General features: G+C 36.8%; 1 protein-coding gene across 5 annotated transcripts in view; it reads right to left on the bottom strand.

Moving 5' to 3' along the window:
* Positions 1-22,336, bottom strand: part of SMAD4 (SMAD family member 4) — a 57,261-nt gene that overhangs the window by 33,308 nt on the left and 1,617 nt on the right. For all 5 annotated transcript variants that reach the window (XR_006602128.1, XM_045065632.1, XM_045065633.1 and 2 more), the window contains exons 2-4: positions 5,096-5,474; positions 4,088-4,262; positions 3,619-3,648 (exon numbers count right to left, since the gene is read on the bottom strand). Coding sequence is in view for 4 of the 5 variants with exons in the window: in XM_045065632.1 (XP_044921567.1) it covers positions 3,619-3,648; positions 4,088-4,262; positions 5,096-5,344 (454 nt within the window). In the remaining variant the exon portion in view is untranslated. The remainder of the gene's footprint in view (positions 1-3,618; positions 3,649-4,087; positions 4,263-5,095; positions 5,475-22,336) is intronic.

Genomic DNA, 22,336 nt, shown 5'->3' with positions numbered 1-22,336 from the left:
ACTAAGCCAACCAAGTGCCCAACATGGCCTTTTTTTTTTTTTTTTAATGAGACTATTTCAAAGCACTAAGAATAACCCACTCTTCAAATTTCTATGTACAATCTCTTAGGGGCTTCTTCATACATCAAAAGTCATGAAGGGGCACCTGGATGGTACAGTTGGTTGAGCGTCCGACTCTTGGTTTCAGCTCAGGTTGAGATCTTAGGGTTGTGAGATAAGAACCCTGTGTGCAGCTCCACACTCAACACGGAATCTGCTTAAGATTCTCTCTCCTTCTCCCCATCCTCCACCCACGCATGCATGCACATGCACTCTCTCTCCCTCAAATAAATAAATTTTAAAAAAAAGTCATGAAGATTTTGCAAAGTTTTTCTTTAAAAAATCCTAGGGAAACAAAAAGATAACTAAAAGGATGCTTAACATATCACAATACATCAGTAAGAAAATTGGACCCAAACACTTATCACTAATCTTAGCCAAATTATAAAAATAAAAGAAAAAATTGTTTGGGACACAAAGTGGATATTACTGTATTTATCCAATCTTTTTTTTTTTTTTTTAAGTACACTCGTCAACAAAGTTCTATAATTTTCTTCATATAGATCCTGATATCCCTATGTAATTCCTGGACATTTTAGGGTTTTTTGTTATTACAAAGATCTTTTTACCAAGATATTGGTATTGCTAGTACATAAGGAGAAAGCTATTGATAAGAGGAAATAGTGGGTCAACTTGATACTCATCACTTTTGCTTTTCAGGTGACTCTTCTCAGCTTAATGTGCAATTGTAATGACTAAATTCTACTTTTAAAGAGCTATGCCTCATAATATTTTCTTGCCTAATATATTGACTAAACCTTCCCCAAAGGTAAGTGTGAGACTTCTACCTGACTATAAGTCTTGTCAGTCAAATAACTTAAAACATGTCCCTTAGGTAAAACTGTAGGATCAAGGATAGATGTCTGCAGTATACTTTTGCCAAGGGAAAAAAAGTAGGTTACAAAACACTATTGTACACTATGATCACATGCATGTTTAAAAAAAAAATCACAAACTCTAATTAAAAAAAGCAAGGTCCAGAACAAGGGCACAATATGCTTTTTATGTAAGAAAGGAGGGAAATAACACATGTATTTTTGCATAAAGAAACCCTGGAAGGAAACACCAGAAACTAATAAAAGTGATTACCTGAGGTAGGGGGGAATGGGGGCAGGGGTGGGAGCACTTCTTTTCACTGTATACCTTTTTATAGTATTTTGATTTATGGACCATGTATTGCCTATTCAAAAAAATAAAATTAAAAAACATATAGCATATATTTTTTAAGTCCAGAATAACAGATACCCAACTATTAAGTATTTTTCTTTATGGACTAGCATTCAACAAATTCATTCACTGAATAAATATTTATTGAGCACCTATGTTCCAGGTACTGTTCTAGCACCCGGAATACATTAATTAGCAAAAGAAAAATCTCTGCCTTCATGGAACTTAGACTTTTCTACAATATTTTTCTATTGTTTAAATATCAAATATTGAGCACATATTAATCCAGCTCCTCCTAGCTGTCTATCTTGATCTTCATCTAATCAAGTGTGTAAAATTCCACCTTTCATGTGGGGGTATAATGAGAATGATGAAATATACTTCTAACTCATACAGCTCAGTATGAGACACAAAGTGTATACTTAGCAAGTGTTAGCTGTTATGCTTTAACCATACTTTTAGAGCAATCATACATGTAATTGTAAAATGTTCTATGAAGGGTAAAGGAATGTATCCGGGACACAAAAGCTGAAGCCACTGGACCCACCCTAAGTCAGTGCTCTTCATCACCACCAGCAGACAGAGCACTGCACTATCTGATGCTACCACTGCTGTCTTATTTACTATCTTTCCTCCACTAAACTATGAGCTACCTTGAGTGGAGAAAACACATCTTACTTTTACCCTATTGTCCCGCACACTACCAAGCAATATATGCTCATTAAATATTTCTTAAAATGAATATGCAGACTGATGGGGTCATGGAAAGTTTCACAAAAGATATGTGATAGGCTGGAAATGATTACCATAAGATTCCAACTCAAAAGTGAAGGAGTTATCCCATTTTCTTAACTTTTTTTTTTTTTTTTTTAACCTGGCTTTGTATTATTTCTCTGTCCAAATCTAGAAGGGGCTGTGAAAAACACCTATTGTTTTCTGAAGAAATAAGCCACTGAAGCCGGTCTTTTAAAAAACCACCACTAGGGGGATCTGCAAGGCTAAAGCAACCTTAGAGTCAATAAAAAGAGCCTATCACGATCCAACCAAAGACACCTACTCATAACAGCAGCATGTTAGGATGGGGGGGGGGTGTAATGAGTCTTCAAAATTGGCTCCTCACAACCACTCCCACTAAGGAGATTCTGATACAGATATCACTACCAGCCCCCAATCCTTACTTCCTACTGAGGAATAATTTTCCAAAATCATGGATGGAGAATTGTGAAGATCTAAAAGGTATTTACTTTCAAAGAAAATAAATGACATAATATCAATATCTGTGTAGCAAAGAGGCAGGAATTTAACCAATCTTAGAGCTACCCTTCCCAGACTACTACCACATTACCAACCCACTATTTTCAGAAATCTAACCCTTAGCAAGTACCAAAAGACATTATAGTCTTTCTCTTATACAGTGACATGGAAGAAAAGTGGACAATAAAAACAAGTAGACTTTCATGCTCTTCCTAAATTTTGTTTAAGGCCAGATGGTATTTCTGACTCACCTCTAAGGTTCTGCAACAAGAAGTGCCAACACACTAATTTCCCTCCAGAACAAGTGCACACCTTTCTAAGGTAATGGTGGTTCTTTATCAGAGTTGTTCTGCAAATTAATTACTTCTTATAAACCTTTTAGTTCATTAACATGTTCTAAGTAACAAAACTGAAGTTTTAAGAGATCTCTGTTCTCAAATATTACACTAAAAAACAAACCCCCCCGCTACTGAGTTCATTTCCCTAACTCAAAAGACACTCCTTTTTAAAACAGAATTGGATCATCGATGAAAGTGAAAGTAGCCTTGTTTTATTTACTCAAAATGTAACAAGACTGAAAAAAAATTAATGTATGTAGTTTTAAATCATACTTAAAATTATCATTTACAAAAATAAATTTGGGAGAAACAAAGAAAAATTAGGATATTAATATTTCTCCTGCCAGGTAAGTATAGGATATTAATATTTCTAAAGGACATGCTATACATGACCCCAAATTACCAAACATTACAGGTATTTATACCCATTTAAATTGGCTCTCTGAGATTTTCTTCCAAAACAGCCAGTTTTTACCAATTCAAAAAAAACTTTTCCTTTATAATTTTATATTCCCATATCATACTTTTTAGAACACTTGAGTGCATAAACGGTAGTTCAAATCCAAAGAACCACCAGCCTATTGAAATCCAGTTTTAAGTACTGATGCATGCTCCCCCAAAATTTACATTTCCAAACAAATAAGTATTTTTCTTATAAATTTTATGTTACCAGCACCCACACAAACTAATTTTAGGTCAAAAAAAAACAGAGGGGACAGAATAAAAGAAAACAGAAAGTTACAAGAAACAGATTACCTACCATTACTCTGCAGTGTTAATCCTGAGAGATCTTAATTTTTTTTAAGGGGAAAAGAAAATGAAATATTAATCATTACCATGAAAATATTTCCATTTTATTTAAAATTACAAAATGTAAATTTAATTCAGAGATTCAAAACTTCATGAGCCATTTCAATTCAAGAAGATTAGTATAAATGCTATCTGATAGTATATAAACAATTCAATAAAGTCTTCCATCTTATTTTTCAAAAACATGGTTCTAAATGGGAAGAATATGAACTATAATGTATATGTAGTAATAAAGAAAAATACAAGACTATTTTAAAGTTCAAATTTAAATATTTATATGTCATTAAAAATATCTGATTCTTTAACCTTAGTTGAAGTCCTGATCTATACCCAAATTTATAATTTAATGCAGAAAAATTAAAACACTACTGAGATCTTTTCCTTTTGTGCATCTGAGGATAAAAGCAAAGCCTACTCACCAATTCCAGGTGATACAACTCGTTCATAGTGATATGGATTCACACAGACACTATCACATTTTAAGTCAAATGCATATTGACAATATTTAACATGTTTGAGTTCATTTTTGTGAAGATCAGGCCACCTCCAGAGACGGGCATAGATTACATGAGGAAATCCCTTCCGACCTGCCACCTAGGAAAGATAGACGACAACTTATTGATCATCAATTACACATTACACATTAAATAAGGCACTTTATATATGTTCTCAATTTAATTCTTACAACCCTACAAACTCAGTATTATAATCTCCATTTCATAAATGAGAAACATTAATGAACTAAGGTATTTTTTTAAGACCCATGCTCAGGCTTTTAAAATGCAAAAAAAGTATGAGTTTGTTGAATAATCATTCCTAAAATCTAAAAATAAAATTTTTAAACGTAATGACATCATATTTCTATATGTTTCTTTAAAAATATTCAGCACAGGACACACATGATGTAATTCTATAAGAAAAAATGTAATCCATAAAAATGAAAGATTAAAAAATTTATAAAATACAAGCTTTTAACTCCTTGAGTTTTCAAGATGTGCTTGAATTGTTTGAGTCTTTTTCATACACAAGTACCAAGCATACAATATCAGACTTCCAAATTATAAAAGGGCCAATTATAACTCAGTTTTTTAAATGTACATAAAATTTCAAAAAAAGAAGGAAAAAAGCTACAAAAATGAATACCAAAGTGCTAAAGGTATGGGGTTTCTTCTGCTTTTTATTTTTATTTTCCAAATTTTCTACAATGAATTTTTTTCTTAGAACATTAAAAAAAACTTTTATGATGTATCTTTGTTATATGAAGAATATATTCTTCATAGATTCCCATAACACATACTGCTGCAGGATGTATAGTATCTGAAGAGATGGTGCAAACATTAAATTATCTAATAGCAACTTAAGAGGAAGCAAGAATTTTTTAATCTGCCACTACAAAAGACACAGAAAAACTCTCATACGAGACTAACCTGAAGCCTCCCATCCAATGTTCTCTGTATGGTAACACATTTGCTAGGATGAGCTCCATTTGTTGTTATAGCTGTTATTAAAGAATCCAATTCATCTTTTTTCTCTTTCAGCTTCTTTACCAAACTTTCAATTGCTCTTTTTGCAAATGTTTCACTCTCTCCGCCTTGTCTATGGCACATCAAACTATGGACAATGCTCAGACAGGCATCGTTACTTGTCGGTGTATTTGTAATAGACATATTGTCCATTTGTTAAAGTTATTTCTTTTAAATCAAATAGGTCTCCAATTTCCGGAGAAATTTTGATCTTTTGGAGGCAGTGAAAAACAATGGCTAATGTCGCAAGGAAAATTATTAGGCATGTGGTATTCGGGAAAACCTAAAAAAAAATGAGACATAGACATTAAAACACATTTCACAAAGTAGATTCAATTACTAGGGAAAAGATGGAAATGCTCGTTAAGTCAAAGATTCGATGCATATAATTTAAATTTGGTGCTTACAGTTTTAAATAAATTAAAATGGTGCTGTTTTTGACATTCCAAAAAATATTAAATCTAAATCTTCTTCTTATTATATAAGCATGCTCAATCAGGTCTTGTGGACTGAACCAGTCATCCTAAAGTTAAATCTTAACAAGACTTTTTAAAATGACTGCTAATGAAGACCAGCACTTAACAACTACTTAAACCTAAAAGTCTACCACTAATTCACATGAAAAATTTACCATCACCTGTTACAAATGCTCTTTATAAGTTAAAAAACACCCATCTTTTTAAAGACCACTGACAACAATAAAAAGATAAATACAAATTTTTAAATGGACAAAGGACTTAATACCCATTTCTCCAAAGAATAGCCAATAAGCTATAAAAGACACTTAAACATCATTACTCATTAGGGAAATCAAAACCACAAGGAGACACTACTTTACATTCACTACATTAAATAAATCAAAAGAGTAGACAATAATAAGCACTGGTGAGGAAGTGGAGAAATGGAACCAACATCCACTGCTCGTGGGACTCCAAAATAATATTGTCACTTTGAAAAGTAGTCTGAAAATTCCTCAAAATGTTAAACAGAGTTACTATATAACCCAGGAATTCCAGTCTTGGCAATTGTACCCAGGATTACCGAAATCCTATGTCCACACAAAAAAGTATATGTAAATGTACATGGCAGTATCATTCATAATAGCCCAAAAGTACAATACAAATGTCCATTTACTGATGACTACATAAATGAGTATATCCATACAATGTAGTATTATTCAGTCATAAAAACGAATGAAATACTGATACATGGTATAACATGAATGAACCTGGAAAACATGCTAAGTGAATAAAGCCAGTACATCACAATGGGGTGCCTGGGTGGCTCAGTCAGTTCAGCATCTGCCTATGGCTCAGGTCATGATCTCAGGGTCCTGGGATTGAGCCCTGTGTCAGACTCCCTGCTCAGGGGGAAGTCTGCTTCTCCCTCTCCTTCTGCCTCCTCCCCCATGACCATGCTCCATCTTTGTCTCTCTCTAATAAATAAATAAAATCTTATGGGGGGGGGGGAGCCAGTCACAAAAGGCCACATGTTGTATAATCCTATTTATATGAATTATCATTATAGGCAAATGCATACAGAAAAAAATAGATCAGTGGATGCCAGAGGCTAGGGGAGAGGGAAACAAGAAATGACTGCTAATGGGTATGGAGGTTCTTTTCGGGATAATGAAATGTTCTAAAATAGATAGTGGTGATGGCTGCACAACTCTGCCACTGTAGTGAAAACCACTGAATTATACATTTTAAAAAAGAGTGAATTTTAGAGTACATGAATTATATCTTAATAAAGTTATCATTAAAATAAGAGACCACTGAATTCCTCAAAAGATTTTACTTGTAAAAGCAGTGAGGTAAATTATTTTCAAAAGAAATCAAAATACAGAAAATTGTATTAATGAAGAATCCATTCAATATGCACAAAACTAAAGTAACTTTTCTAACCTTAGGATCTCACATGGAATAAGAAAAAGCCATCAGCCTAAGAATAAATGCGATAAACTTGGAGTGGAGACTATACCTTATGCTGAACTGTTTTTTATTAGTTTGGTGATGATATTGTATTCCATGCTTATTCTTTTATTTTCTTTTGCTATTTACTTGAATCATTAAAAATCTATCCTCCACCAAGGCCTGGCTGGCTCATTTGCTACAGCAAGCCACTCTTGATTTCAGGGTTGTGAGTTCAAGTCCCACAATGGCCGCTGAGCTTACAAAAACACAAAACCAACCAACCAACCAAAAACTAACTCATCAGTCTCTACCAAAGCCTGTTCCTCTTTTGATAACCTCTGCTCATGAAGCATTAATTCTACTGAATTACCCAGCACTGGACAGCTTGGTAAATCATCTCTGACCTACCTCTCTCATTCATTATCCTCACATTCTCTCACAAAGTTACATGATTTTCTACCTTAGTCATTTCGAGCAGTCTCCTCCTTCCTATTCTCCCTGATGCTGTTGTACTTCTGAGCCACGTTGGCATTTTTATCAATCACTTGGTATGTAATTCATGCTCCCCTCTACTGTTACCTATTTTACATAAATGTCTCTCTTCAACTAATTATAAGCCCAATGCAAAGAAGAGGTTTTCTTATACCTTTGAATGGTAAGCATTTGCCCACATTCAGTAAATCCATGTTGAAGGAATTACCCAAGATCACCTGCCTGGGGTGGAGGGGGAATTGGGAGTCAGAGATCTGGATTAGAATCCTAACCCTCACACTAAGTAGTTGGACAAATTAAGTTAAACTCTCTGAATCTGGATTAAAAAGTATATACAGAGCTCAAAGAAGACAATCTACATGAAGTGCCTAGCACATAAGGTTCAGTAAAAAAGCAACTAAAAGGGCACCTGGCTGGCTCAGTTGACAGAACATATAACTCTTTGATCTCAGGGTCATGAGTTCAAGCCCCAGGCTGGGCATGGAGCCTACTTTAAAAAATAAAAAGGAGGGGCACCTGGGTGGCTCAGTCCATTAAGCATCTGCCTTTGGCTCGGTCATGATCCCATAGCCCTGGGATCAAGCCCCAAATTGGGCTCCCTGCTCGGTGGAGAGCCTGCTTCTCCCTCTCCCTCTGCCTGCCACTCTGCCTACCTGTGCTCGCTCTGTCAAATAAATAAATAAATTCTTTAAAAAAAATAAAAGAAAAGAAAACAAAAAGGAAGCTATAGTCTGAGTACTAAAATGTTTAGTGTTTATAGTTTGAATACCAAAATGATTACCTTAAAAGGAGCTTTTTTTACATTCTTTCAGTGTTTATTCCAGATTCTTTTATATAGTTCTTACAGATAAAACAAAGCACCCTGAAAGCCTAGAAGTTTTCTTAGTGTAATGTCACACGTATTATTACCAAACTCAAAGCACATGATTAAGGAAACAGGAATTAGATAGATAAAAAATAGAGTCTAAATCTGTTGACTGATATTTGAATTCCATATTCTTTATGTTGATTCCTCTTTCAGTTGAACAGTTGTTTTTCTAAAACACAATGTGCATTTTTCTGTATTTCTCCTACTAAAATATGTCAAAGAAAATTTAGAAGGGCAAGGACAGAAGTAAATGACTCATCCAAGGCTCACAACTCAAAGGCATACAGGAGCCTGGCAAATTATATAAATGAATAAAATGTGTCAGGTTTAAAGAAAAGTACTGAGGACCACAAGTGCACACCCATCTAAAATAGGAAGCCACTATTTACTTCCAGTGGAAGTGGCATATGAAAATACTAGCCCACTGCTGCCAGATCTTCAATGCTCATTCGTGCATGAAATCTCATTTTTAAGTATCAGCAACTTATTTGTGGAGAAAGGGGAGGAAGGAATAAAGAGAGAGAAAAGCACTGGGCATGCCAAACAAAACACACCTTCAACTTAAATCTGGCCCCAGACAACCATCAGTTTGAAATCTCTGAGTGCCAACCTCATAACAATTTTAATATTTAGACTGAAAGATCTATCGTACAGAGATTATACTTGTCTTATTCATCATATATGCCCAACTCCTAGGACATGTAAGTGCTTCTTATTGTCAAATGCATATGTTTCTGTATGTGCTTTCAGATGCATGTCCATGCTATTCCTTTTGCCTAAAACATCCAGTCTCATTTTATCTGAGTAAGTCCTAGTTACCCTTCAAAATGCAGCTTAAATGTCTCTCCCCTAATCCTGGAGAATGACTTTCCTGGTGTGTTTACTTTGTATTCCCTGGTATGTTAATTATGCCCTCCCTCAAATTTAAAACACACCCAATTACAACTCAACACATTATAGTTATTTGATTAGGTATTTGTCTCATACTCTGTTGCCACAAATCTAGAAGTTCAAGAAAACAGCAAAACTTTTTCACCTTAGAAATTCCCAGCACCATGCACAGTTCCTGATATATACGAGGCAAACACAGACTGACTAGCTTTTTTATTCTGTGGCATTTCCTTGCAACAAATTTTAAAGACTATAAATACTTTTGTTGCTGAATTCATTTCTTATACTACTTTCCAAAAGATTTATGTTAATTTAAAATGTAATTACAGTGTTTGAGTGTAACTATTTCACCACACTCAGATGTTACCATCCCTAAAACTTAAGCTATATGGGGGCCTAAAGCTTTAATTGCACATTTCTTTGAAAACTGATAAAACTGTCTTCACTTGGCACCTGAATGGCTCAGTTGGTTGAGCGACTGCCTACAGCTCAGGTCATGATCCCAGGGTCCGGGAATCAGGTCCCATATCGCCTGCTCTGCAGGGAACCCGCTTCTCCGTCTCTCTCTGTCTGCCACTGCCCCTGCTTGTGCTCACTCTTTCTGTGTCAAATAAATAAATAAATAAAATCTTAAAAAAAAAAATCCTCACTTCCTCAGACACCACATTCTTTCTTGATTTTATGCCTGTTCTACTCCCATGACAAGTGCCTAAAACAGAAAGTTCCCTGCATAAAAAATAATGCCAACAGGAGCATAAAGATGTTTTCCTACACTAAACAGCTCTAGATAATAATTTTTAAGAGTGGTATGCAATGACAGAGTTGCCTCGGTGGTTCAGACTTCAGCTCAGGTCATCGTATCGGGGTCCTGGGATCCAGCTCAGAATCAGGCTCATAAGGCTCCCCACTCAGTGGAGAGTCTGCTTCTCCCGCTCCTCTGCCCTTCCAATTCCCCAACTGTGCTCTCTCTCTCTCTCAAATAAAATCTAAAAAAAAAAAAAAAAAAAAAAAAAAGAGTGGCATGCAATGATACACAAAAGACTAGAATGGTATAAATAAATTTGTGAGGTCTGATTAAAACTCTAGCAGTATGATAGGGCAAGTTAGTATGTCTTTCAATTCTCTCTGTAAAATGGAAACAAACTCTTGCCTTGCCAACTTTACAGATTCTCTATGGTAAACAAATTGCAACACTGTACAAAAAGTAATCTGGGAACCACAATTGACCAATTAAACAAATACTGAATCTACTAGTATGTGCAAAGCGCTCCAGAGACAAAAAACAAGTAGCACATAATCAGAAAGTGGTTCTCAACTCTATCAGATAAACATCCCATTTTTGTAAAAAATAATTTATACTACCCCCTCTTAGCCATCCAGAAACAAAGTTCTAAAATACGTACATACATTTTTTAAATTTAACAATGCCTTAATTGTAACATAAAGGAGAAAAAGATTAATATTTAATAAAGTGTACATTTCAATAAAAATGCCCAGGCATGGGGCACCTGGGTGGCTCAGTCAGTTAAGTGTCCAACTCTTGATCTCAGCTCGTGTCTTAATCTCAGGGTCATGAGTTCAAGCCCTACATTGGAGCATACTTAAAAAAAATTGTTCAGGCATGATATTTGCACTTACTGTAGAATCATCGTAATTATGACAGCTTTATTATGACAAATTCAGACCTTCCAAGACAGGTATGTTGTTCTGGCAACTCAAATAGCACAATGGCACTGCAGATGGTGACATGTGGATTTCCCCAAACACTGAATTCTTAACAAAATTCCAAAAAACTTCAATTTAAGAAAAGGAATTAAGAGAAAATTCCTGAAAAAATGAGTATATATTAAGATGGGAGTTAGGGGCACCTGTGTGGCTCAGTTGGTTGGGTGTTTGCCTTCAGCTCAGGTCATAATCCTTGGGTCTTGAGACAGAGCCCCACATGAGGCTCCCTGCTTAGCGGGGAGTCTGCTTCTCCCTCTCCCTCTGCCCTTGCCCCTGCTTGTGGTCTCTCTCAAATAAATAGATAAAATCTTTATTTAAAAAAAAAGATGGAGTTGGATAATTAATCACATATTAACCTTCTACATGAATTTCTGGGGCATGTGAAAGTGTTATGGGATGCATGGTAATTCTTCACAGTCCCTCACATCATAGGATGGCATCCCTTGTCCCCCATCCACCAATGCTTCTCTAATTTCCACAACATCCCTTACAGTAAAGTACTTATTCCATTGAGAACCACCAATCTAGAAGATCCAAACCTACTACTATACTAAAAAAGAGATGAGAATAGAGGTGGCCATTAAATTGATTTGGGACTATAAATGAGAAAGGATGGGAAGTCCAGAGGTTAAGATAGGTCTTACCATGGTTTAGCAAGAAGGCTATGCTATGCTACACTGCAGCAACAACCAAACACAAAAATATCAGTAGCTTAAAACAAAGATTTCCTGCATAAGCTAAACTATCAGTCCGTCACAGATAAACAGATCACTGCTCACTATCATCTTTCAAGAATTAGGCTAAGGCTCCATCACTACGTATGTCCTCAAATGGCTGGGGAAAAGACAGGATAACTCGTGCACTGTTTCTTAAAGTCTTGCTTCTGCTCACATTTGATTGGCCAACATCATATGGCCATGCCAGTGGTTCTCAACCAGGAATACTCTGTCCCTCAGGGGACTTTAGCGATATCTGAAGACACTTTTGCTTGTCACAACTGGAATGGGGAGGTGGGAAGCAGAGAACTACTGGTATCAAGTAGTAAAGGCCAGAGCTGCTTCTAAACATCTTGCAACGCACAGGACCACACCCTGTGACAAAAATTTAGTCAGCCCAATATGTCAGTAGTGCTGAAACTGGGATATCCTGAGCTATGCTTAAATTAACGTGGGGAAGGCAGACAGAGAAGTGCAGAGAGCCATAAGAATACTGGTGGAGGGGCACCCAGGTGGCTCAGTGGGTTAAAGCCTCTGCCTTCAGCTCAGGTCATGATCCCGGGGTCCTGAGATAGAGCCCCGCATCAGGCATGCTCTCTCCTCAGCAGGGAGCCTGCTTCCCCTCCTCTCTCTCTGCCTGCCTCTCTGCCTACTTGTGATCTCTGTCAAATAAGTAAATGAAATTTAAAAAAAAAAAAAAAAAAGGGATACTGGTGGAATAATACTAGTAACTACCACATGTGAATAAGAATTTGCCAGGCTGAAGGAAAATCAGGAAAAGCAGAGGGATAAGAGTGCAGACTTTCTCTAGAGTAGGTTCATCATAGGAAAAAGGAAGGAAAAGTGGCATTAGATTTGCATTAGAAAGAAAACTGTAATTGAAAGCATGGAGAATAACTTTGGAAAGGGAAACAAAACTAGTTAGGCAACAATGATCAGAAAAGTGACAGGGTCTAGATGAGGGATATGGGCAACAGAAACAAAGGGGGAATCAATATCTCAAAGTAGAACAGACTAGTTTTTTTTTTTTCTTAATCAGCTACGTATAAAAGGTGAAAAGAAGGGACAATCAAAGAGGACCTATTCCACAGTTAACTGAATGATGAAGAAAGAATAAAAGATTTTATTTATTTTAATCCTTAAAGATTTTTATTTATTTATTTGACAGAGAGAGAGATCACAAGTAGGCAGAGAGGCAGGCAGAGAGAGAGGGAAGCAGGCTCCCCGCAGAGCAGAGAGCCAGATGCAGGGCTCGATCCCAGGACCCTGAGATCATGACCTGAGCTGAAAGCAGAGGCCTAACCCACTGAGCCACCCAGGCACCCCAAGAATAGAAGATTTTAAAGGGCTAAGTAACATATTCAGTTTTAAATACACTGAGTTTAAGGAGCTCAGTAGAAAAGTTAAGCCTGGGGGTTGCTAGGGGGAGGTGGGGAGGGAGAGGGTAGTTGGGTTATGGACACTGGGGAGGGTATGTGCTATGGTGAGTGCTCTGAGTGAATAAACCTGGTGATTCACAGAGCTGTACCACTGGGGCTAATAATACATTATATGTTAATAAAAAATAAAAATTTTTTAAAAAAAGAAAAGTTAAGCCTATTCAAAGTCTCTAAAATACAGATATTATGTAAAGATAGAACAAACCATTCTATGGTGACAGGGGTAATAGAAGGTAAAAAGTTAGCAAAAGGACAGAGGTTCATACTTTTATCTGTCTACCTATTGTGTGTTTTGTCTCTAGCCTTGCTATTTTTTTTTAAAGATTTTATTTATTTATTTGACACAGAGAGATCACAAGTAGACAGAGAGGCAGACAGAGAGAGAGGGAAGCAGGCTCCCCGCTGAGCAGAGAGCCCGATGCGGGGTTCGATCCCAGGACCCCGAGATCATGACCTGAGCCGAAGGCAGCGGCTTAACCCACTGAGCCACCCAGGCGCCCCTCTAGCCTTGCTATTAATCATAAGGTATTGCCTATTACTAACCACAGCTCTAAAAGGCATTCCATGGACTACAAAGCCAGATAACCAGGCTAATTAAGATACTCCCTAAATTGGGGGCGCCTGGGTGGCATAGTTGGTTGAGCTTCCAACTCTTGGCTTCGACTCAGGTTGTGACCTCAGAACTGAGATCAAACCCCCCTAGGGCTCTGCACTCAGCAAGGAGTCTGCCTGGGAGTCTCCCTCTCCCTCAGCTCCTCCCCTCTGTATGTGCAGGTGCATGAGTGACTATTATCACTCATAAATAAATAAATAAACTCTCTAAAATCAAAAAAGTTGAGTGCTTGGCCTGAGAAGTTCTCATGGGAATTCATAAACTTTAGTTAAAGAACGTTGACTTTTGGGACGCCTGGGTGGCTCAGTGGGTTAAAGCCTCTGCTTTGGGCTCAGGTCATGATCCCAGGATCCTGGGATCGAGCTCTGCATCAGGCTCTCTGCTCAACAGGGAACCTGCCCCCCTTCCTCTCTCTCTGCCTGCCTCTCTGCCTATTTGTGATCTTTGTCTGTCAAATAAATAAATAAAAATCTTAAAAAAAAGAAAAGAATGTTGACTTTTTTTTATTTCTCAGATGTCTGTTTACTTTTGAATTACTGGCAGTATTATATATGCAAAACAAAATATACAAGTATATTTTCTAGAAGTTATAGGTATTTTGGTCAATGCAACAGACTACTTAATATGGGACTATGAGATAAATGCTTACGTTTAACATGGAAAAAAAAAAAACCTGGCCCAATGAAATATCATTAGAAAGAAATTCTCAGTATAGGCAGTCTAGGCTTATAAGCAGAAAACAAATGGTGTGCAGGCTCAATTCAACTGCCTATAGCAGAAGTTACAGCCTAGATTCTAAACAGAGGAAGGTCTGAAAATTGGGTTTCCTTAAACTGACAGTAACTGGAGAAGCACTCCCAAGAATACAAAGGATTATGTACACAGGTATTAATGATTATAAAATCTGAGATGCGTGCGAATGATACAATCAAACAGAAAGAATGTTTTTGTTACAACTTTTTTTTTTTTAAATAATTTATTTATTTGTCAGAGAGAGATCACAAGAAGGCAGAGAGGCAGGCAGAGAGAGAGAGGAGGAAGCAGGCTCCCCGCTGAGCAGAGAGCCCGATGTGGGACTCGATCCCAGGACCCTGGGACCATGACCTGAGCCAAAGGCAGTGGCTTAACCCACTGAGCCACCCAGGCGCCCCCTTGTTACAACTTTTAAGATGAACTGCAAGAGGGGCGCCTGGGTGGCTCAGTGGTTAAGCCGCTGCCTTTCGCTCGGGTCATGATCTTGGGGTCCTGGGATCAAGCCCCGCATCAGGCTCTCTGCTCAGCGGGGAGCCTGCTTCCTCCTCTCTCTCTGCCTGCCTCTCTGCCTGCTTGTGATCTCTCTCTGTCAAATAAATAAATAAAATCTTAAAAAAAAAAAAAAAAAAGATGAACTGCAAGAGACAAATTTAGAGATGTGCTTCTTGTTCACCCATAGGTCTTGGGTAAATGTGATATTGGTGTACCAGGCTTCAGCTTTAAAAATCTTATTTAAGGGGTGCCTGGGTGGCTCAGTTGGTTAAGCAACTGCCTTCGGCTCCAGCATCGGGCTCCCTGCTCAGTAGGGAGCCTGCTTCTCCCTCTCCTGCTCTGCCTGCTTGTGTCTCTTGCTCTCTCCATCAAATAAATAAATAAAATCTAAAAAAACAAACAAACAAAAAAAAACCCTTATTTAAACATTAACTTTGTAACTAGACTTTCTCTGGGGATAATTTTGTAATGTATAAAAATATCAAGTCACCAAGATATAGAGCTGAAACTCACAGGGTATTGTATGTCAGTTATACCTCAATCCAAAAAAAAAAAAGGAAGGACAGGAAGGAAAAGAGTCTGATGGGGTGCCTGTGTGGCTCAGTTGGTTAAGCATATGCCTTTGGCTAAGGTCGTGATCCCAGGACCTAGGATCAAGTTCACACATGTGGCTCCCTGCTAAGCAGGGAGTCTGCTTCTCCCTCTCTCTCTGCCTGCAGCTCTCCCTGCTTGTGCATGTACCCTCTCTCTCTCTCTGTCAAATAGATAAATAAAATCTTACCCAAAAAAAAGCAAAGCCAAAACAAAGAGTCCTGATGATACCCGCTGGTTGTGACCAGGATCCAGCACTCTGAGGCCAGCTCTATTTTCAGACCAAGACAAAAATTCCCCTTTTGACAAGTAATTACTAAACATAATTACTAAACAAAAAGTAAATTAAAATTCTCAGAAATAACAATGAAAATAATACATAAAAATTGGAACCAATCAGTAATCTAGTCAGTAATACAGGTAATTAGTTACTTTAAAATAGCAGTTGTCACTCTCTGGTCTCAGGTTCCCTTATTTACATTCCTAATTACTGAGATTCCAAATAGCTTTTGTTTATGGTCTAAAACTAAATGGTATTTAAATATTGATTTTATCAAATTAATTTAAAATAATAAGAAATCCAGTATCTGTTAATATAATTAATGTTTTATGAAAAAATAACTACTTTCCAAAACAGACAAAAATATTAGTATTCAGAGTTACACTGTTTTCCATTTTTGCTAATTTCTTTAATGTCTAACTTAAAAGATGACATCTGGATTCTCATATTTGTTTCTGGATTCAATCTGTTCTGATATATTGTTTCAGTTAAAGCACATGAAGAAAATGTGCCTCACATATATACATCCTTGGAAAATAGAGTATTTAGGTGGCCTTTTTAGATAATCATGGTTATTCATCTTTTATTCAACACAAAAATGCAACAAATGGCAATCCTTAAAGGTTAGCTACAATGTAGAATCTGAAACTGTATCAATGAACTTCTTGGCTCTGTTACATTAAGATCCATTGGTGTACATTGTACTTTGAATGGATCTCCTGCACACGCATGATCTTATAATATCATGCATTCGTCTCTGGAAAAAACTGGTTCTTTGGGGGTGCCTCAGTGACTCAGTGGATTGAGCCTCTGCCTTCGGCTCAGGTCATGATCTCGGGGTCCTGGGATCGATGGAGGGACCTTGCTTCTCCCTCTACCTGTTTTTCCCCCTGCTTGTGATCTCTCTTTCTCTCTGTCAAATACATAAATAAAATCTCAAAAAAAAAAAAAAAACTGATTCAATGAATTATAAAGATCTTCCAAATGCTGACGTGTCCTTACACAATATATAATTTTTTAAAATTACATTCATTAATATCACCACCAATATCATCAGAAAAGTCTTTAAGTATTACGCAGCTGGCCAGCCCATGTGGCAGACACAAATTTTCAAATCTAAAATTTTCACCTGAAAGATATTTTATCATTAGCAACAACTTTATTCTCCCTGAGTGTCAGGCCCACTTCACTAATTTTCAAGAAAATACCTGACAAATATCCAAGTCTAAGTAACTACAATTCTTTTAAGTAAAAATAAGAGAGAGATTCTACTTAAAAAAGCAGCTAATTTATCTTACAGTTCAACTACACAAGTACTATTCCTAGAGATGAACCTTCTACTTGGATGCGCACAAGAACTTTATGCACACTTCCATTTAATCGCACTGAGTATTAAAAAGATATGCACTCCAGGGCAGAGATTTTAAAAATAAAACTTTTTACTGCTTCACCAGAGATACTCTAAAGTGAAACATTTTTTCAAATGCTTAATGTGTTCTGGCTGTGAAGAACACAGTAAAGATTCATACAGTTTGATGCCATTGCCTTGATTCAAGCGAAGATGCCAGCGGTTTATCACCCACCACTGCTTCTTCACCATCAGTGCACATGTCAACACAGAAAACAGCACGTAACATGTTTTATTATGAAAACAATTTTGACTTCATGAATCTCTTAAAAGAATAGGGTCATGGGGACCCCAGGAGTCTGTGGACTACACTTTGGGAAACACTGTTTTAAAAAACTGAAAATTAAGGTGAATTTTAATAAACTGGAAAATACATGTCATAAAACCTCTGAAACAAAGGAAACTATCAATTCATCTACCTTGTTCTTTCAAAAGTGGTGTTTCAGAATCCCTACAGGTTAGCCCAGCCCTACTAACTATACATCAAGAGTGGGGCCCCAACCAAAAAGGACTCTAGGAGTTTGAGGGGCTGTCAGTTTTACAAAGCACTGATCTAGTTTATACTAGTCTACACATTTCACTTTATAAATTACCAAAAAGATAATGAAACAAATTGCATTATCATGAATATATGCAACTGATTAAAAAACTAATTGCACAGTTGTCATGTCATTTTTCTTCACTATTAACTAACTGCCTAATTTCAACATCTATACACATAAAAATTCTTCCTTTAATTTTAGTGGGGCATATCTATGACACAGATGTACCTAGTGTGTTTACATACAATGATACCTGGTTCATCTTACTCCATGAAGTATTATTTCTGGTCATCCTTTCATCAGATGACTGAATTATTACAATGATAAGCATCTGTTGATATACGCTCTAGAACTCACTAGCAAATACTACTGATATATATCCTTAATTAAGTTTTACATTTAGAAACACATTTTGACTTGAAAAAGATCTGAATTCATCCACATTAAAATAAAGAAATCATACCTTACTACAAAAGACAAATATTCAGTAGCAGTCCTTTAAAAAAAAAAAGGTAAGTAAATTTTCCAGTGCATCAATGACTGCAAAATAAAGCCTGTCACATATCAAAGCAAAGCAATAAGGATAAAATATCTAAAGCCTTTAAGATCAAGAAGTACTATTATTTTTTTAATCATACAGATTCCCATGCCTCCTCCACTCAATTCCCATTCTGAATCTGTATGTGTGTTGGAATTGAGCGTGGGAAGAGAAAAATATTTTTTAAAAATATAGCTCTTCCAGAGATGAAGACGCATCTACTCCTCAACCAGCACTCAGGAACTACTAAAGTGCTGTAAATAGAGAACTAAATATGCCCACCTTAGATGATTTCTATAGAAATGCTAACTAGTTGGGCTTGCTGAGCAACTGTCTCACAGCACACAACTTAACTCTTGACAGCAAAAGTTAAATGCAAACTTGCCTCTCAGGAACCAGTGAAGTGACCAATTAACCGATGCCTAGAAAATGTACGGTTTCTGACCAGATTAACCCCCCTTGAATACCAAATTCCACTGGGAGTTTAGAGGCTAATTTTGGCACCTAAACAAAGTCCCAAGTCTCTAAAAGGAGACCAAATAAACATTTTAGAGTACTAAGAAAAAGATCAACTTCCTATTTGGAATAGTAACGCTTCTTCAATCTGTTCTGATATATTGTTTCAGTTAAAGCACATGAAGAAAATGTGCCTCACATATATACATCCTTGGAAAAAAGAGTATTTAGGTGGCCTTTTTAGATAATCATGGTTATTCATCTTTTATTCAACACAAAAATGCAACAAATGGCAATCCTTAAAGGTTAACGCCATACCAACTTCTTTTTTTTTTTTTAAAGATTTTATTTATTTATTTGACAGAGAGAAATCACAAGTAGATGGAGAGGCAGGCAGAGAGAGAGAGAGAGAAGCAGGCTCTCTGCTGAGCAGAGAGCCCGATGCGGGACTCGATCCCAGGACCCTGAGATCATGACCTGAGCCGAAGGCAGGGGCTTAACCCACTGAGCCACCCAGGCGCCCCATACCAACTTCTTATCATGGGAAATACAAGTCCCTAAAACTTGCTACCAGACATTTCAAATGATTTGAAAAAAATAAACAAAGAAAAGAAGGGAAAGAGGGAAAAATGAAGGGACAAATACTGACGCAAAATAAAAGGGGCAATACCTTCAAGAGACCCATTAAGTTAGATGTGAGATACATACAGTACATATGTTCATCATGGTATTAAAGGACAGAAAACTGACACAAGTGAAACAGTTCAAAATATAAAGTTAGAGGACCCTAATAACTAAGCCACCTCCAACTCTAATCTTGCTGTACCCCAGCCCAACTGAATCAATTTTGCGAGGTGGAATCCAGCCACCAGTATTTTGCAAAGCTTCCCAGAAAATTTCAAAATGCATCTAAGGTTGAGAACCACTGTCCTAAACCTTGGGAGTAAAGAAGCAATAAAAAAGATGAACCCCACACAGTTCCAAGTTCTTCAAAGCGCAAACAATTCTCATTTCAACTAATACAGTTTTTGAACTTAAATGTATTTGCAATTATCACCAACTTCAAATTAAGATGTTATAACAGATAGGGGCGCCTGGATGGCTCAGTGGATTAAGTCTACACATTTTTGCCTTCCGCTCTGGTTATGATCTCAGGCTCCTGGGATGGAGCCCCCTCCCCCACACAGAGCTCTCCTGCTCAGCAGGGAGCATGCTTCCTGCCCACCCACCCACCCCCACACCCCTGCCTGCCTCTATGCCTACTTGTGATCTCTCTTTCTGTCAAATAAATAAAATCTTAAAAAAAAAAAATAATAAGATGTTAGACAACCTTTACAACCAGTCTTTAAAGGTATCTATCTGACCAATGATATAATTTGCAGTAGCAAATAATCCAGACTTAAAAGATTCTGACCACCTATCATCTTAGTTTTACTTAAGTAAGCACTACCCTAGTTTCTATCCACTCGCATGGTTAAAACAAATTTTCCTGGATGTCAACCACACCACAAAATAATGTCAAGGTGACACAACCTAAAATACCTTGTTCCTGAGAAACTGGAATTCAGCCACACTTCCCATCACCAAAATTACACATTTCAAAATGAGAAAAAAATCCAGAAATTCTAAATCGGACTCACTACCAAGCAGATGTTTTGTCATATTATGATGCAAACAGTATCATACTGAAAGTTGCTCAAGTGAATATCTACACATATCTGTTAACTGTCTGAATTTTTAAAACAATAAAATCTTCATCAACTGTTGAGTAAAAAACCCAAAATTTGATAATTTAACAAAATTATATCCTGTGTTATGGTTATCCAAGTCCTTTAACTTTGATTTAGTGTAGAAAATAATGAAATCAATGAAACTGTTCCTCATGTTAGTTTTACACATGATTAAGCATCACTTCAGTCAACCTCTAATCACTTAAGCAAAGCAAAGATTTCTGCCTTACTACACAATCTTCTAGAAAAAAAGGAAATCAAAACATGTACAATGAGCATTGAAATGGTCAACTAAGATTTTAAAGACCCACTCACTCTAAAAATCACTGAATGAAAAAAAAAAGTTGGGCATGAGCTAGAGGTGGACAATGTAGAACTAAGTTTAAACATAAGAAAAATAATGTACTCACCAAAACAGGCAGAATTTTAGATGAGACAAATTACACATTTTAAATGTAATGAACAAGGCAGATCCTGCAGGGTTAACTGCCCTAGTAGAGGCCTCAGCAATTTACAGCTCAATGAGAATAGTGTCCGACACCAGTTCAATCAGGAAAAAAAAAAGAAAAAAAAAACCCAGCTTCCAACCCAGAGAGGTACAGTGCGACTGGGCAGCATAAATGAGTTTAATGCTTGCTCTTTAATTTGGGGTGGGGGGGGGCACCTAGAGGGGAATGCAGAAAAAATAATTCACACACAAAGAAACAGCTCAACTAAAATGCAGCTTAAGAAAGTGAAGCATGGGCACCTGGGTGGCTCAGTGGGTTAAGCCGCTGCCTTCAGCTCAGGTCATGATCTCAGGGTCCTGGGATCCAGTCCCACATCGGGCTCTCTGCTCAGCAGGGAGCCTGTTTCCTCCTCTCTCTCTCTCTGCCTGCCTCTCTGCCTACTGATGATCTCTCTCTGACAAATAAATAAATAAAATCTTAAAAAAAAAAGAAAAAGAAAGTGAAGCATACGTAGATTTTTAGAAATAAGATTTGCTGCTTCACAGTATAAGCAGAATTACTTCAAGCAGCAAAGTCATCAGAAAGGCCAATGATCCATATAAAACATATTCTAAAATTTCAAATTCACTTTCTCAGCCCAAATTTTCATTAAATCTGCAACTGATTTGCAGTTCTTTCCTAAGCTCAAGATTTACAATGACTTTAGCTAAACAGAGAAGCTTCTACTTGGGCACTCCCACTTCAAGGAAAAAAAAAAAAAATTAAGATGTAATACCTCTTTAAAGCAACCAAACCCAAAAACCTGGAAAGCAAAGAAAAAGCCACTTCTATTAACAGAGTCACAAAATGTTTTATCAATTTTCTCTAAAAAGGCTTTTAGCTTTAATTCTAACAACTTAAACCTACATAATTCATTATCACCTTTAGATCTAAAAATACTGCAAATTCTAAATACTTAGCCTGTCTGTATTACTCTGTTCTGTAACAAGCCCTTTTAAGAAAACAAAATCGTAACTTATGAAACATTAGCAGAGTATCATATTTTAAAATGTTAATTATATCATTTACAACTTGAAATGTCATATACTAAGCACATCAGAACTTTTCAAAAAGGAAGATAAGAAGTCCTTAGCAGAAAAAGAAAAGTTACACATTAGAACTTACTATGCTATATTTCAACTGAAATATATTTAGTCTCTGTACAACAAGGCAAAGGCAATTTATGAAATCCACACTAAAATTTATCCCA

The sequence above is a fragment of the Mustela putorius genome, unplaced genomic scaffold (genome assembly GCF_011764305.1).
Source record: "Mustela putorius furo isolate JIRA1106 unplaced genomic scaffold, ASM1176430v1.1 tig00003858_pilon_pilon_pilon, whole genome shotgun sequence".
In the NCBI taxonomy this organism is placed as follows: domain Eukaryota; kingdom Metazoa; phylum Chordata; class Mammalia; order Carnivora; family Mustelidae; genus Mustela; species Mustela putorius.
This window is presented reverse-complemented; position numbering and strand designations above follow the sequence as displayed.